This window comes from Arabidopsis thaliana, chromosome 3, assembly GCF_000001735.4.
Source record: "Arabidopsis thaliana chromosome 3, partial sequence".
Classification (NCBI taxonomy): Eukaryota; Viridiplantae; Streptophyta; class Magnoliopsida; order Brassicales; family Brassicaceae; genus Arabidopsis; species Arabidopsis thaliana.
In genome coordinates this window covers 448,769-464,265 of record NC_003074.8, presented here as the reverse complement: position 1 = coordinate 464,265, position 15,497 = coordinate 448,769, and the positions used below count along the sequence as shown (strand labels likewise).

Below are 15,497 nucleotides of genomic sequence, written 5' to 3'. Positions count from 1 at the left end.
AAGACGTGGTTAGATGCTAACCGCAATCGCAAACACAGCTTGTGACAAAGGCATATAAACTCTCAAGTTAACAGTGACATTCAACAGATCACAATGCCACCAAGATGTAGCTTTTATTTTCGATTCTAGTGTACAGAACATATAATTACAATATCTGGATCTTACAGAGGCAGGACAAGTAATGAAATCTGTCCTGAAAAGTTAAATGATACAGAGAGTTCTGCTGAAGAATGTAATTTCTGGTTTGCTACATTCTTCAATTTCTCAATAATATAGGACCAATTGTAATAACTTCCAACAATACTAAATTGTTTCGGAGTTTGGGGATTGTGCTTTTTAATATACTTCTTCCCCATTAGTAAAGTCCCCATCAAGTAACTGCTCCCTGAAACACATCAAGTCGCATTGTTTAGCTTTACTTGACTTGGATTCTTTCTAAGTTTCAAAGTTTAAGGGGTAATGAAGAAGTTTGTCCAAGAACTTCAACTTTGCTTACCTCAGTCTTTCGCAGAGGCGGGCTAAAGCTTCGGATCCCATTCTGAATGCAACATCTTGAATCTCTGAAGCATTTGAGAGGTTCACACTATCTGCTAATTGAAATTCACACAACTCCTTCAACGAAAATGCATCGGTTAAAACAGCTGAATGACCACCTCCTGCTGCTAGCTTCCTCACTTGTCCTACACACCTGAACGAAACACCAGAGTTCATGTTAATCTAACTGAAAAATACCACAATCTCTGTATCCCATACCGTTTTGGTTAGCAATTGAATAAACAATACAAACTTGTTTGAGCTATACCAGTCTACAGGCGATGGGTACCAAGCATATGACGATTTCTCATTTGCTGCTTGACCATAACTATTATAACCCCATCCACAAATTCGTCCCTCTCTCATATAAACGAGAGTGTGAGAATGTCCACACGCAACAAGCCTGACATCAGTTGGGATGACTAAAACCGGGACATTTCGTAGAAGCATTTCGCTTCCATTAGAGACACTAAAAAAGAAACCAGATTGAGGACCAAGTCCTAGCTGTCCTGCTTGGCCACCACCCCAAGCATAAAGTGCTCCTTCCAAAGATAAAGCACAAGTGTGTACACCACCACAAGCAACTTCTTTCATGGACACACCATCGAGACCAACGACTCTCCTTGGTATTAACTCCTTATCCCCGGATTGAAGAGAAACATGCCCAAGTTGACCCATGCTTCCTAATCCCCAAGTGTAACTGCCACGAAAGAGATAAGCAGTGGACACTGAATAAGATAAACCGAGAAAATATAAGCAAAAGGGAAGAAGACTTGCAAGTCAGGAATTCATTTGCTTCCTCAAGCATTCCCATCTGCTAGGATGTGATGAGACCAATATCTCCATCAAAAGGATTTCCTTCCTCGGAACATTGCACAGAGAATTAGCTACCCATTCATGTGAATAACCACAAACTTTTCAAGAGAAGGCATTTAGATAACTTACACCTCGCCTGCATCAGAAAGAGCAGCAGTATGGTATTCTCCACATGAAAGTTGCATAATCTTCACAAGCTCGGGTGCTTCATCAAGGAACTTCGCATAAGCATTTATCACACGAGGTGCTTGTAGTCCTTCACAAGTGACTCCTCTACCAAGTTGGCCTTGTTCATTATAGCCTTATAATATCCATGGAACACAGAAACCTCAAAATCATTATAAATAAATACCAAACAAACAGATTCTAATGCATAACAAGATCTCAAAGCATTCTTACCCCAAGCTTGAAGAAGGCCTTCCTCTGATAAGGCCACAACATGAGCTGTCCCACATGATACTTGGCGGATTGCCTATAATATGTGCAAATACCAAATCAATGTCTACACTAGTATGTTTCTATCATGGATAGGATTTAAGTACATACCGTTGTAGCAGGAAATGCCCCCGAAAACAAGCGTGGTAGATTTGATCCCTATCATGAAAAAATTGAGAGAGTATTAGAAAAATACATGACGTGACAATTCCAGTCACGATAATGGAACCTGTTATACCTGATTTTGGCCCCAAACCCAGAGTCTACTAGTGGAAAGAGTACCGTCATTTTCACGGGGTTCTGCGATAGCTGCAGTGCAAAAAGCTCCACAAGACACAAATTTCACAAATTCTGATTGCAGCTGTTTCACCTTCTTTGGATGTTTCCTCCCAACCTCGGTTCCATCCCCAAGCTGACCATATTCATTAGCACCTGAAACGAGGACATAAAAATGTAAGAATCATCCCGTCTTCAGGAAGTTACGGATTGCCTAAGATTCAATCACAAGATCCAACAATTATAACCAAACAACTAATTGGTAACTACTTAGATTGCTTTCTATCACACTTGATACATAATCAAAGCCAAGAATTACATAAAGAAAAGAACTTTATAACACAAGAAGAAAGACAATCTAGTAACAACACAAAGGAAAAGAAAACTGAGAGACTGACCCCAAGCAAAGAGAGAACCATCTGATGCAACCGCAGCTGTATGTTCCCGACCACAAGAAATATCGAGCCAACGCGAATTGGCACCAGCGGGGCAACCAAAAAGCTCAGGAGGAAGCTGTTTTGGGATACGCAAAAGCTTCTCTTGTTCATTCCTACCAGTTTGTCCGCTTTGATTGTAACCCCAAACGTATATAGCACTCTTCGTTGGGATACTCACAGAAGGAGCTACTTCACCAATGATTTCTCCAATATCCATTTTTAGAAATTCCCCTTTTAAAGAAGAAAACATGCACAAAATTGTTATTCTTCTTAAAGACCCAAACTTTATGAACAAAACTCTGACTTTTACAGAAATGAGCAGAAGCGATCACGAATCAGGCAAGTTTTTCAATACCCATCTTAGAGCTAATCGCGAATTACATAACTAAAGATGACACCACACGCATATGCACGAGAATCACAATTAACCAAAAAAAAAAGGAGAAAGAATCTGAAACCGTACCTCACAAATCAATGTTGAAATTGGATGAATCGCAAATTCTGAAGGTCTTTGTTCGGTTTTTGGAGTAGTTAATGTGTAAGAAACGGAGGGAAAGAGAGAAGCAATGAGTCTCGTTCATTCATTTGCTCCGAGAGCTCCGGGACCGACTCCGGAGAGACATTTCTGATATTAACATCGGAAGACCTTTACTTTATAAAATATTACAAAACAGTCCCTAAATTATGTTTTCTTTTCTCTTTTCCCCCACTTCATAAGACTTTTATCACTGCATCAGTTCCTTAGATTGAACACATAAAAAAAGAAAAATTTATTTATATAACGACAATGATGTAAGAGTTTTGATGACTGACTAGAGAATACAACAACAGAGGCATTTCATGAGAAAAAGTCACTTAAAGAAGAAACATTGCTTCTTGTTTCATGGAAGTTAAATTTTCTCAGGAACTTAAACTGTTGCAGAGTAACAGTTTCTCCTTTTCTGCTTCATATATTTACCATTGTAAATGAAAATATTCACAAACCAACAAAGCCAAATTTACAAATTATATTCCTTGCATTGCCTTGTCATCTTCCCCGGTTTCAGTTCAGATACAGGACACGGATCAATGGTCGATGATCACGGTGTTTCGTTGAATTCCATCACCTGCATACATGAACAATGGATCAAAAATGGGAGCTTTTTAAAAATCCGAATGAATCAGAACAACACAACTGTTAGGATTCCAAGAAAAGATTATTTCTTTATCGGGAAACTTGTACGCACATATGCTTTCACTTGTTCTACCATCTGAGTCTCAGGCAGATAAAACCAGAAGAAGCCATGGAAAGAGCATGATGAAATTTGAAAATGGAGCTTTTTAAAAATCAGAATGAATCAGAACAACAATATTGTTATGAATTCCAGGAAAATATTAGAGCTTTTCATCATCTAGACCGTGCAATTTCGAAAAGCATATGGCCTTTTGCTTTGACGGGAGTTTTATACGCACTTCGTTCTAAGAATGCAGAAAAAAAAAGTGGTTACCTTTCCGCAGACTGGACAGTTTTCACTTCTCTCCATCCACTCATAAATGCAACTAAGGTGGAAATGGTGTGAACATTTTGTCACAATCTTTGGGTTCTCTGATGTATATTCTGCAAAAAACCAACAAGATATGAATACTGAAGGAACAAAAAGGAGACTGTTGAATGGGATTATTATTACCTTCAAGACAAGTTGGGCAGACATCTTCGTCTTCAGACAATATATACATGTTTTCAGAGTCGGCCATTATTGACTTGGACCTTGATCTCAAAATCCTGAGACTGGATTTACTAGAGTACTCTTCTTTGGAATCTTTATCAGAGAGGGTGGACTTATTATTAGCCCATTTGCACCCTCCTACCCCGAAAGATTCAGAATCTGCATCGCTATCGCTTCTTAAAGGTTCAACTTCCTCATGAGAATGACTTGAACCCTTCTCCCGTCTTGAGACGAGTGAGCGGAAGTATCTAGGATCAGCATCATAAGGCAGAGGTCTTGGAGTAGAACGGAATGCTTCAGACAAAAAGTTATCGTGTGAAGAAGAGGAAGTTATCGATGCAGTAGCTTGAACCGAAGATGGGAGAGAGCGAGTTTCCCCTCTTCTGAAGACCGAAATATACTGCAACGATTAATATGGGCTCAAAAAATCAGATTACAGATCAAAGTAAATAACTGTGACAAGAACTAGAAATTGTAACTATAGAAACATGAAAACTTTCGAGATATCTAACCATAAGAAGCATAAACTGAAATAGCAATGTGAAGCAAGCAGTTACCAGGTTAAGGAAATTATGAGCAAGGCATCTTATGCAGGGACAGTTCCTATAGACAGAGCTGTTTGGATTCATGTACTCATCAATGTCCTCGACCCGGAAGCAAGAAGAAACACATCCCATCTTCTCCTCCTATATTCGTCTCAAAAACCTTTCAACGTCGCGTGAAGGTTTCTATTTACAGAACTCTGGTTCCCCAAAACATCTGCTTCATATATCCACGTCACCTGCAATGATAAAATGGGTTTGATTCCTTGATAAGTCTAAAGATGCAGAGAAGAGAATGTTATTTTACACTAGTGGAACAAAGCAACTTCAAACAATACATCTCAACAAACCAAAAGTCCAATTTCTGTTGAGTAGCAACTGAGAGTTTCAATCGATCTGAACTCTGAACACTCACAACTCTAACTTGAGGTTTTGTTAAAGTGAAATGCAAGCACTTACACAGGAAAAAACCCTAAATTAGGTAAATTTCCGACAACCACATATATAACCACACAAAAAGAAGAAAAAGATAAAAACTTTGCTTCAACAGAGAAACAGACAAACTCAATTGAGATAAGAGACACCGAAAAGTGAAAAACCCCATTTGCATTAATCCAAAGAACTGAGAAAAACAGAGTGTATCAACCGACAAACAAAAAAACAGTAAAATTTGATCAGAAAACAAACTTGTGAGATCAAATAACGATCAGGATCGTTATTGATGAAAACATATTTCTAGTAATTTTTCAAATAATCGAAAAATTAAAAAGAAAGAGTAAACCTTTGATCGAGAATTGAGCTGGCCGGAGAGAGGAGGCAAAGACCTAAACTGATTCCTTTTCGATCAGATGAAACAAATTAACCGACGAAAGAGAGACAAGGCTTTAAATTTTCAACTTTTAATATAAATATAGAAACTCATTAATTGTGCAATTTCCCAGGAAAGTGAAAAACTTCAAAAGGATTACTATTTGTTTTCTCGTCGGTGATAAAAAGAAAGATTGCGGAAAAAGTGAGGAACACTGAAGAAGATGAAGATGAATGATGATTGTTGTTGTTATGAAAGTGGGTGAGAGAGACAGAGGAGAGCTTCGTTGTGGATGCCAATGGAGCTTCAAACAGAAAATAAGTTGACCTTTAAAAATAACAAAATTCTATATAATAATGATAATCAAAGAACATAATATAATTACGCTTAGATTATTATATAGATGACTTTGTATTTTGAACTTTTTGAATTTTAGACGTATAAGAAATGTTTTTCTGTAAGTTTGAAAACTCCTTTTTCTGTTTCCAAATCACATTTTTTTTTATCGAAATCTCACTGCTTTTATGGGGTTAATGGAGGACGAATAATTATTTTGTTACTCACGCATGCCCGATTATTCTGTGCTTCTGCAATTATTTTTTCGTTTAATACTGAAATTAATCTCTTTTTTTTTCGTGTCAGTGTCATCTACTTTCCATACAAAAAGTAAAAGCAAACTACTTTCTTCAGAAATTTAGACTAGTTGAGGTTTTGCATTGATTATAAAATCTGATTTTAAAAAAATCCTAAATGAACAGTTTTACTCTTTAATTAGAATCACATGACACATGTTACTTAATTGGTGATATTTAAATTTAAACAGAAATTAATATCTAGTGTTATCCAATTAACGATTTTGAAAAACAAACAAACCAACAAAAAAATATGTATTTCAAAACTAAATCTATATCAACCTTAACCTTCGACACATCATCTTCACTTTTAATTAATTTGTATGAATTATCAAAATAAAAATAAAAATTAATGTGCCAGCAATAAAATAATCAGAGAACATATATGTAATAAGATTACATATGAAGGAAGTTAGAGAGTTAAGACCAAGCTTCAACATTGTACCTCCCTGTCTTCTCCAAAGCCTTAAGCCACCGTGAAGCTACCTCCTTTGATCCTCCTCCTGTCTCCTCCGACACAATATCTTCGAAAGCCGACATCACATCACAAGGCATTTTCGTCGACGAGCCCGCCACGTAAACAGCGGCTCCATCACAGAGTAAATCCCAAACTCTCTTGCTCATTTCGCGGATCTTATGTTGCACGTAAACCTTCTTTGGTTGGTCTCTAGAGAACGCTGTGTAAAAGCCACCGCCTTTTCCTTCAGAGAGCATGCCTCCTTCTCTTGCGTGAGACTCCCAGAAATCGCGGTATAGAAAGTCTGTGTCTTTGTTTCTGCAACCAAAGAAGAACATGACGGGGGCAACCGGGCTAGACTGAGCTTGTACGGCTCTCTCAGCTATGAATCCACGGAATGGCGCACATCCGGTTCCGGGTCCCACTAAGATGAGCGGAAGCGACTGAGATGGAGCAGGAAGGGAGCCTTTGTGAAACCAAACCGGTATGTTTACCTCTAACCACAACCGAAGACAAAGAAAACATATCAGAAATAGAGAACTGAGCCATTCACAGTTATGGTAAAGAAGAAACAAACTTCTAACCTTGTTCAGGTGCGAGGCTTGCAAGCCAAGAGGAGCACAGACCTTTCCGAGTTCTCTTATAAGGCGTGATCCATGATACTATGCTTACAGTCAAATGTACTGCGGCAGGGTGGGCCAAAGGAGACGAAGATATCGAAAAAGCTCTTGGTTTTAGCGGTGGGACTAACTGTACTAGCCAATCAAAAGGGATTTGTACGGAAGGAAAATCCTCTAGCACCTACATAGGCATTAGCAATACGATTGGTTAAGAGAGTGAATGCATATTCAAGACGAATCATGAACCTGTGAGATCTGGTGCTATTTTACCTCAAGAATGCTTCTTCTTTCCTTCTGATTGTAATTGTAGAGATCATCCCGCCCCTCGGGTGAGGCAAAGTATTGAAGTCTTTCCTTCTCATGTTCAGCTGTTGCATAGAAGCTCATAATCTGAACAGAGATGATACATCATACATTACAAGGGTGTCCATCAAATACTTGTCTCATAAAACTCAAAGGACTTTCATAGATTTGAAATTCAAATGCATTAGAACTGAATGATTGAAATTAAAGGGTTCTTACCTCAAAGAAGTATCGTCGAGGTGAAGCGGATGTAACATCCATTGTTAATTCAACAAAAGTCTTAAGCTTAATAGGGATCTGTGTAATCATTTCTTCACTAAAACTACTATTCTCTGTCTCTCGCGGACCAACCTGAAAAAAAAAATAACTCTCGGGATTTATTTTGAATAACAATCTGAGATAATTTTATATCACAAGAGTGGAGCTACTTACTGTAATGAATGATTCTGGGTCTAAACCGCAGCGTTCTATAAACGCATCTACCACTGAAGAATTTTGGCTTGGAAGAAGCTCAACAACATCGCCAACTTCATATTCGATAGTCTTAAAAGAGTAGAAAACCAAAGAGGATAATAAGAAATCACCCTCAAAATCGACTGAACTTTGACCTAAGTAAGTGACAGCAAAGTACTTACAGAAGAAACAAACTGGAACTCAAAGTGGCGGACATCCTTTGTGCTTTCAGCTTTAGTCAAGACTTCATTGCGGGTCTACATGATTAGAATGTTAAGGCAAGCTAAGGGAATAAACCTCATATCATCTAGGCTTAGCATAATAATGCATACCAAAAGGCAAAATCAGATATTTTAAGAAAACATGTTAATCATCAAGCAACACACCAGATTCAAGGTAACAGAGGACTGGAATAGCATAACCAGTGAGGTTGACTAGCATATCAGAATGAAAAAGAAAAGGAATTTTTTGTTGGGCAACAGGATGAGCATACCATCTTGAGAAAGCAGTCTGGTTTACTTTTGTCCTTGAATAATTTTCCTGGGGACATTCCACGGGCTCTTTGTATGATATCTGCAAAAACATAAGAGGCATATTAAACAAGATAAATTCCCAAAAACATGTAATATGGTACCTAACCTTTTTCATGATGCAAGAGAAATTAGTTTCACGAGCCAATTGAAACATAACATTTGTGAGCCTACTTCCAGCAGATTCATTCAAAATGATTTTTATACCAACATTTCTAGCAATTACCATTAGCAAGTAGGCAATTCAATGTTAAGTAGCACAACATAGTCATAAATTAACATAAATGAAGCCAAGTATCCACTCAATAATTTTGGCATACCTGAATCTGACAATAATTTAGGCTCCAATTTCTCCTGCTTATGAAATAAAATCCTATATTTAGGCTTATCAATTACTTCATCTTGAGGAATTTTCACATCTGGACCTTTAGGAAAGTATTTTGGATTGATCTGATATAATGTCCTCCACAAAGAAAGCATCCACGGATCAAGAGTTCCTTCATACCTGAAAATAAAGAAAACACCAAAACTGAAAACTTAGTATCCTAACACTGGACTAATAAAACTACAGTAAGAATGTAGATACAACTGACTGATCAAATGGTTCCTTCATATCTGAAAATAAAGAAAACACCAAAACTGAAAACTTAGTATTCTAACACTGGACTTTATAGTAGTATACCAGGAACAGTAAGAATGTGGATACAATATCTTCAACTGACCAAATGGTTCATCTGATTTCAAAGAATATTATGTAAAAGCAGGATTCTTTATTTGTTTTAATATACCGTATCATACCCTGATGGGTGTTGATCATCTCCTAGACCTTTTTCAATGATGGTTGTGGCCCCAAGATCTGATAATCTTTTGTCTAGCTTCTTTGCTACAAACTAAAGCCATCAGAAAGAGAATCATGTCATGAATTTGTGCCACAGAAGAATAAATCAGACAAATCTCACGATTTCTGGCAGTGAGGATTCTTTTACAAAAATAAAAAACCCTGAATAGAAAGGAGAAGGGTAAGTTTGCTAATATCATTCTTCCTTAGTAAAGCCTAGTTTTTTCTTCTCACATTGATTAAAACATCAAAAAAAATGTGGAGGAACTTGGGAATAGCCCAACATGGGGAATGTTAAAACAAAGCGAAACTGAATATAAATCATGTCATGAATTTGTGCCACAGAGAATAAATCATCCCACGATTTCTGGCAATGAGGATTCTTTTTACAAAAAGAAATAACCCTGAATAGAAAGGAAAGTTTGCTAATATCATTCTTCCTTAGTAAAGCCTAGTTTTTTCTTCTCACATTGATGAATAGATTAAAACAAAACTGGAGAAACTTGGGAATAACGAAACATGTGGAATGTTAAAACAAAGTGAAACTGAATATAAAGAGGCAGAAGAACTTACGTTGTACTTCTGGTAACCAGAATCACCTAGTCCAAACACTGCATAGCGAACTTGTTGCAACCAATAGTTTCCCAGATTTCTTTGAAGAAGAAACCTCCAAAATGCCTTGAATGATTGAAAAAGACAATGAACAATAATAAGCTACGATTAATTAAAAGCGTTTTACAGGAATAAACTAATTGGTAACAAATTTCAGGACTTTAAACGAACCTTAAAGGAATCAGGAGAGTCTCCTTGCCCTGTAGTGGAGACAACAAAAACAACAGCCTCCTCATGATGAGGTAAGGAACTCTGCAGAAAACAACACATGATAAAAAGGAAAACACTTTTATGTCGAGAGTTTGCGCTAACAGCTGATTATTGGCGAGGGGAAAACATATCAGCAATCAACAATTTTTGCAATTGAAAGGGGTTTGCTTCCAAAACATATTAGCAATCATCATATAAAAACGAAGCAAACCATCTTCCAAAACAAAGTAACGAGCTTTTAAAATCAAATTGGTTTTACTACACACATACCGTGTCGAATTCGTCGGTGGAGACGACAGAAGCTGGCAGTCCACGGCGTTCTGCTTCGCGGCCAATACGCTCCGCCGCATCAAGAGCGTTTCCGGTCTGAGAGGCATACAACACAAGCAGCTTCCTTTGTTTTTCTCCCATCGCCGCCACTGCCACCACCCGTCCGAATAAAGAATAACTGCACAACCGGATCCCGGTCTGATGATTTAAATTGGCAAGTTAAAATCAGAACCGAATTAAATCGAGAAATCTTAGTGGAGAACCAAATGTTTGTACCAGAACAACAGGGCATCTGCCAAGCCAAATTGATCTTGAACCAATGTACAGTGTGTTCTTCTTCTTCTAAGAGAGATGGTGAGCTTTCTACTTCACAGTCGTGCGTAAGAAGAAATCCATAAGGAGAATAAGATTACTTTCACTGTGGATTCGCCCATACTTAATTGAGAAGAACAGACTGCTAGGTTTTTTTTTTTTTTTGAAAAATACAAAGTCAAACTTGTAAAGTATACAATACGAATTAAACCACTAAACCAACATCTATATAACCGTATTTAACCAGCAATCCACGTATCAGAACAGAAATGTTGGTTTTTTCTTGTCTTGTTGATCTCTTAGCTTAATCCACCAAAAGACACAACAACACAATAAGTGGAAGACATGCAAAATTAGTTACAGAGCATAGTGCCTTGTAACTTGTAACTCGAAAATAAGACAAAAGTATCTGAAAAAAGATGGCTAGCAACATACATAGATGGACATTTTTGTCTCCACCAAAATCACAACTGTAATCATCTTCTCAAAATCAAAGGTAGAGTAGTTAAATCGTTTCAGACCTTACTCAAGTTAAGAAATACCTTGTCGAATATCTCAGAGGTTCGTTTTATTGTCATCTAATTTCCGATTATATCCCAAGTGTTGCAAGGCTTTTATTGAACAGCTCAAGTGGTTTGCATTGGTGGAAACATCTGTGGGACAAGTAAGAAAATTTGAACCTCAATTGTTCAATTTCATTCTTAAATGGAGCCTCAAATGGGGAACTTTTAGTATATATGTGTCTTAGAAGAAGCAGAGTTTACGCATGTATTCATTTTGTTATCATACTGTTTTTATGTTAAATTAGTAACAAAAGTTTTCATACTCTCTGCTTATGCCAACATTGGTGGTTACTTATGATTCCTATATAGGTCAGCAGAAGTATGTGTCTCATGTTCCTTGGTCTTCCAATGTGTGAAAGCGGTATGCAAAACCAAAAGACTTGGCGGTGGCTTTGAAACAAGATCAGCTTTCATTGCTGCCGCAGCTTCTGGTCCTTGTTACCTATTAAATCAACGATCGTGAAACTCACACTGGACAGAGATGTGGATAAGATGATAACTTGTCATCCCCATAGTTTCGTTGGTATCTCTATATTTCTCTGTTGATAAATTAGGATTGTTATTTTCAGTTGCATGTTAAAACAATCGAAGAAGCTTTTTACATGGTTTTGATGAAATGACAATAGATTTCGGTTCGGCGTACATAGGTTTTGAAATTACAAGTGATTTCTGTTTGGTTTAGATGGTTGTGAAATGAAAATTAATTTTGGTTCGGTTTGTATTAGAATAGTACGGTTTTGAGAAAAAAAAAACAAAAGAAAAAGTCACTCGAGGCTGTTTTGGAAACAAAGCGAGTAGATGTAAAATAGGCATGATTTTGTGGGTTTACCCCTACAGAAATCGACGACACGCGCTCAACGCGAGGTTGATGCGAGTGGGCGTGGTCCGGAGCGCGTGACGCGAAGTTGGTGCGAGTGGGCGTAGTCCGGTGCGCTCTGATTGGTTAGAAAAATGAAAATAGTTGTGTAGTAGCTCCTCCACTTCTCCTCTATTATTTCGTTTTTCGTCATTCTTTAGTTCTGAAAGTTGTGTAGTTTTAAGATTCAATTGAATCTTATTACGAGGTTTTTGGTTATTTTGAAATCATTGATTACTGTCACAAAAAAAAAATAGAAACTAGATTTTGAGATACTAAAATTTTTATTTTCATTTTGTTCTGCAACCATTAAAACTAGATTTAGCTGAGCCCCTAAAGAAATCAAAGTGAGTTGATATGTTTTCTTCACTAGAAAAGTTTTTGCCACTTTTATGACATAGTTATCGAGTATACTATAACATTATACAATATTTTTAAAAAATAGCATAACAATTGGTTTATACCATAAAAATTAGAGATGAGCTCTAACAAAAGTTAAGCTTATTAGAAAAAACACTAAAAGCGTAGAAGATTACTTTCATGGTGGATTCGCCCAAACTTGAGTTGAGAAGAACAGACTGCTAGGGCTTTTTCTTATAGTTTTCGTTTTTTTTTTTTTTTTTTTTCCATCTCTTTTAGTTTTCGTTTGGGACATTTAATGTCTATAATTAATAACAAACGATTGGGCCTTAAATTTAGCTCAGGCCTGGAATAAGCCCATATAGTCCTCGTTTTTATGTCACTCTCAAAACCTCGAAAGTGGTTTCTATCTATCACTTGGGCTTTTATTACTTGTTAAAACAAATTTGATCCAAATCTCAAATGGAACCGACAAAATAGAAAATCCGGTTCTCTCAAAAGGCCAAACACGTGACGTTTAGGAACAAAAAAGACGTTATCACTGCAAGAAGTTTTGACTTTGAGAAAGTCTTTGAATAATCAAAACAGAGTTTTTCAAATTTCCCAAGTCTGAAATGGTACTCGCACCCTGCAGACATTTTCGATCAAAATTTTCAGAGAGTGAGAGAGAGAGAAGGGAGATCAGATAATGGCTTCTCGTAAGAAACGTGCTGCGAAGATTTCAGAGGATTCAGAGGAGGAACAGAGTCGCCGTCAACGGTTACAAGCCATTCTTCTCGCTGACAGTTTCGCCACGAAACTCCTTCCCTTAACCTTAGAACGCCCCAATGTCTTGTTACCGCTAGTGAATATTCCCATGATTGATTACACCTTAGCTTGGCTCGAATCTGCTGGCATAGAAGAAGTTTTCGTCTTTTGCTCGATGCAAGTCATCGATTATCTGAACAACTCTGACTGGTACTCGCACAAAGACTTTACGGTAAAAACTATAGAGTCACCGCAAAACTCCACCAGTGCTGGTGATGCTTTGCGTTATATCTACGAGCAGCAGATTGAGACGTCTCAGATTCAAGGTGACTTTGTTCTTGTTAATGGATGTATTGTTAGTAACATGCCCCTGACGCAGCTGATTCAAGAACACAGAGATAGAAAAAAGAAAGATGAGAAAGCTATCATGACTATGGTTATCAGACAGTCACTCATCACCGATCATCAACTCTTCATCGCTGTAAATCCTTTAACAAAACAGCTTCTTTATTACGATGAGGACAACATCTGCTTCGATAAATCATTGCTGGATCGTAATCCATCTGTTTTGTTATGTAGTGATATGCAGGATTGTTACATTGACATATGTTCTCTTGAGGTGCTTAGTCTATTTGTGGATAACTTCGATTACCAACATATGCGTTGTGATTTTGTGGAAGGTGTTCTTGCTGATGACATTATCGGTTACAAGATTTTCACTCATGAGATTAGCTCGTGTTATGCTTCTAGGATTGAAAATTTCAGGAGCTATGACATGGTGAGCAAGGATATAATCCAGAGGCGGACATTCCCGTATGTACCGGATATGAAGTTCAGCGGAAATCGCACTCTTAAGCTCGAGAGACAAGGGATCTACAAGGCTTCTGATGCTACTCAGTTACCATCTGCTCATGTTGGAGCTTCCTATGTCATTGGACATGCCACAAATATTGGGAGTGGGACTAAGATCTTGAACTCTGTTATTGGGAATGGATGTTCTATTGGATCAAATGTGGTGATCCAAGGCTCATACATATGGAACAATGTTACGGTTGAAGATGGATGTGAGATAAGGAATGCTATTGTATGTGATGAGGTGAAAGTGTGTGCAGGAGCTATTGTGAAACCTGGTGTTGTGTTGTCTTTTAAGGTTGTAGTCGGGAGGGACTTTGTTGTACCTGCATATTCACAGGTTTCACTACTCCGACAACCAATGGAAGAAGACAGTGATGAAGAAAATCTTTTGTCAGGTGTAGATTTGCAAATGGAGTCTAAGCTTGGTCTTGATGGAGCAGGTTACATATGGCGCCAAGCGTGTGAAGACGAGTGGAAGCATTCTGTTCCACCAATCCCCAAAGATAAACTTGCTGAGATCATTAAGGCCATTGACGATGATGACACGGATGATGAAAGTGTTGTCACAACTTCCGGCGATGCTAATACTAGTATTAACAATGATCTCTTTGACTTTGAGAGAGAGGTTGATGGCACCTTCTTAAGGGCTGTCGAAGAGAATATTGTAGCCGACCTTGCGGTTTTGGAGATAAACTCACTCCGGTTGTCATATAACATGGAATCTGCACATTGTGCTGGTGCAATATTCTACTCTATGATGAAACTAGCAGTTAGTACTCCACATAGCTCTATTAATGACTTGTATAGAAACGCATCGAGTATCATTACTCGATGGAAGGGACTTCTTGGGTTCTATGTAAAGAAAAGTGATGAACAGATAGAAGTAATATCGAGATTGGAAGAGATGTGTGAAGAATCTGCTCATGAGTTGGGAACTTTGTTTGCTCATATTTTACGTTATATGTATGAGGAAGAGAATGACCTTTTGCAAGAAGTTGCAATCTTGAGATGGTCGGATGAGAAAGCCGGAGCTGATGAATCTGACAAAGTTTATCTGAAACAATGCGAGCCATTCATAACGTGGCTCAAGGAAACATCTGACGATGAAGATGGCTAATGAATTGGTGGTAAACATGTGTTCGTTGGCTCCCAAAAGGAACATTCTGATTGATTATTTGCATCGAAGAGATTACTTTGTCTTTTTTTCCATGTGTTATTCTAATGATGTGCTATTTTATATCTCATCCATTACATGTATGAGGTATATAAATACAACTTTTATGTTTTTGTAAATGTATTATAGGAAGCTTATTACAGTATTTCCC

General features: G+C 37.6%; 4 protein-coding genes and 1 long non-coding RNA gene across 13 annotated transcripts; 2 read left to right on the top strand and 3 right to left on the bottom strand.

Annotated features, from left to right (window-relative positions):
* Nucleotides 1-42: 42 nt before the first annotated feature.
* Nucleotides 43-3,194, bottom strand: AT3G02300 (Regulator of chromosome condensation (RCC1) family protein). 2 transcript variants are annotated; one of them, NM_111097.6, is made up of 9 exons: nt 2,962-3,194; nt 2,460-2,729; nt 2,024-2,217; nt 1,897-1,944; nt 1,750-1,822; nt 1,480-1,651; nt 803-1,234; nt 497-688; nt 43-385 (listed from the first exon to the last, which is right to left on the bottom strand). In NM_111097.6, the coding sequence occupies exons 2-9, from the start codon at nt 2,713-2,715 to the stop codon at nt 337-339; spliced, it is 1,416 nt and encodes a 471-aa protein (NP_186879.2). In that variant the 5' UTR covers nt 2,716-2,729; nt 2,962-3,194; the 3' UTR covers nt 43-336. The 2 variants fall into 2 exon arrangements, with proteins under 2 accessions (NP_186879.2, NP_001327030.1); NM_001337398.1 differs by lacking the exon at nt 2,962-3,194 and having other exon boundaries at nt 44-385; nt 2,460-2,928.
* An 8-nt stretch (nt 3,195-3,202) lies between these two features.
* Nucleotides 3,203-6,110, bottom strand: AT3G02290 (RING/U-box superfamily protein). Of its 6 annotated transcripts, none has more exons than NM_111096.4 (5): nt 5,528-6,110; nt 4,762-4,985; nt 4,166-4,604; nt 3,986-4,095; nt 3,203-3,604 (listed from the first exon to the last, which is right to left on the bottom strand). In NM_111096.4, the coding sequence occupies exons 2-5, from the start codon at nt 4,879-4,881 to the stop codon at nt 3,578-3,580; spliced, it is 696 nt and encodes a 231-aa protein (NP_566169.1). In that variant the 5' UTR covers nt 4,882-4,985; nt 5,528-6,110; the 3' UTR covers nt 3,203-3,577. The 6 variants fall into 6 exon arrangements, with proteins under 6 accessions (NP_566169.1, NP_001325921.1, NP_001325923.1 ...); NM_001337395.1 differs by having other exon boundaries at nt 3,206-3,604; nt 5,085-5,854; NM_001337393.1 differs by lacking the exon at nt 5,528-6,110 and adding an exon at nt 5,097-5,319 and having other exon boundaries at nt 3,248-3,604.
* A 286-nt stretch (nt 6,111-6,396) lies between these two features.
* Nucleotides 6,397-10,937, bottom strand: AT3G02280 (Flavodoxin family protein). Of its 3 annotated transcripts, none has more exons than NM_111095.5 (13): nt 10,756-10,937; nt 10,480-10,677; nt 10,171-10,251; nt 9,961-10,065; nt 9,348-9,439; nt 8,870-9,054; nt 8,513-8,592; nt 8,202-8,276; nt 7,999-8,109; nt 7,786-7,917; nt 7,534-7,653; nt 7,228-7,444; nt 6,397-7,139 (listed from the first exon to the last, which is right to left on the bottom strand). In NM_111095.5, the coding sequence occupies exons 2-13, from the start codon at nt 10,618-10,620 to the stop codon at nt 6,607-6,609; spliced, it is 1,872 nt and encodes a 623-aa protein (NP_186877.2). In that variant the 5' UTR covers nt 10,621-10,677; nt 10,756-10,937; the 3' UTR covers nt 6,397-6,606. The 3 variants fall into 3 exon arrangements, with proteins under 3 accessions (NP_186877.2, NP_001327242.1, NP_001327241.1); NM_001337392.1 differs by having other exon boundaries at nt 10,480-10,657; NM_001337391.1 differs by having other exon boundaries at nt 10,480-10,937.
* A 408-nt stretch (nt 10,938-11,345) lies between these two features.
* On the top strand, nt 11,346-11,798 carry AT3G01125. The gene is made up of 2 exons (NR_140807.1): nt 11,346-11,455; nt 11,674-11,798. It is a non-coding gene; the product is annotated as an other RNA (long non-coding RNA).
* A 1,460-nt stretch (nt 11,799-13,258) lies between these two features.
* AT3G02270 (Trimeric LpxA-like enzyme) lies at nt 13,259-15,289 on the top strand (the record flags this gene model as incomplete). The annotated part of the gene is made up of 1 exon (NM_111094.1): nt 13,259-15,289. The coding sequence occupies one exon, from the start codon at nt 13,259-13,261 to the stop codon at nt 15,287-15,289; it is 2,031 nt and encodes a 676-aa protein (NP_186876.1).
* Between the last annotated feature and the right edge of the window lie 208 nt (nt 15,290-15,497).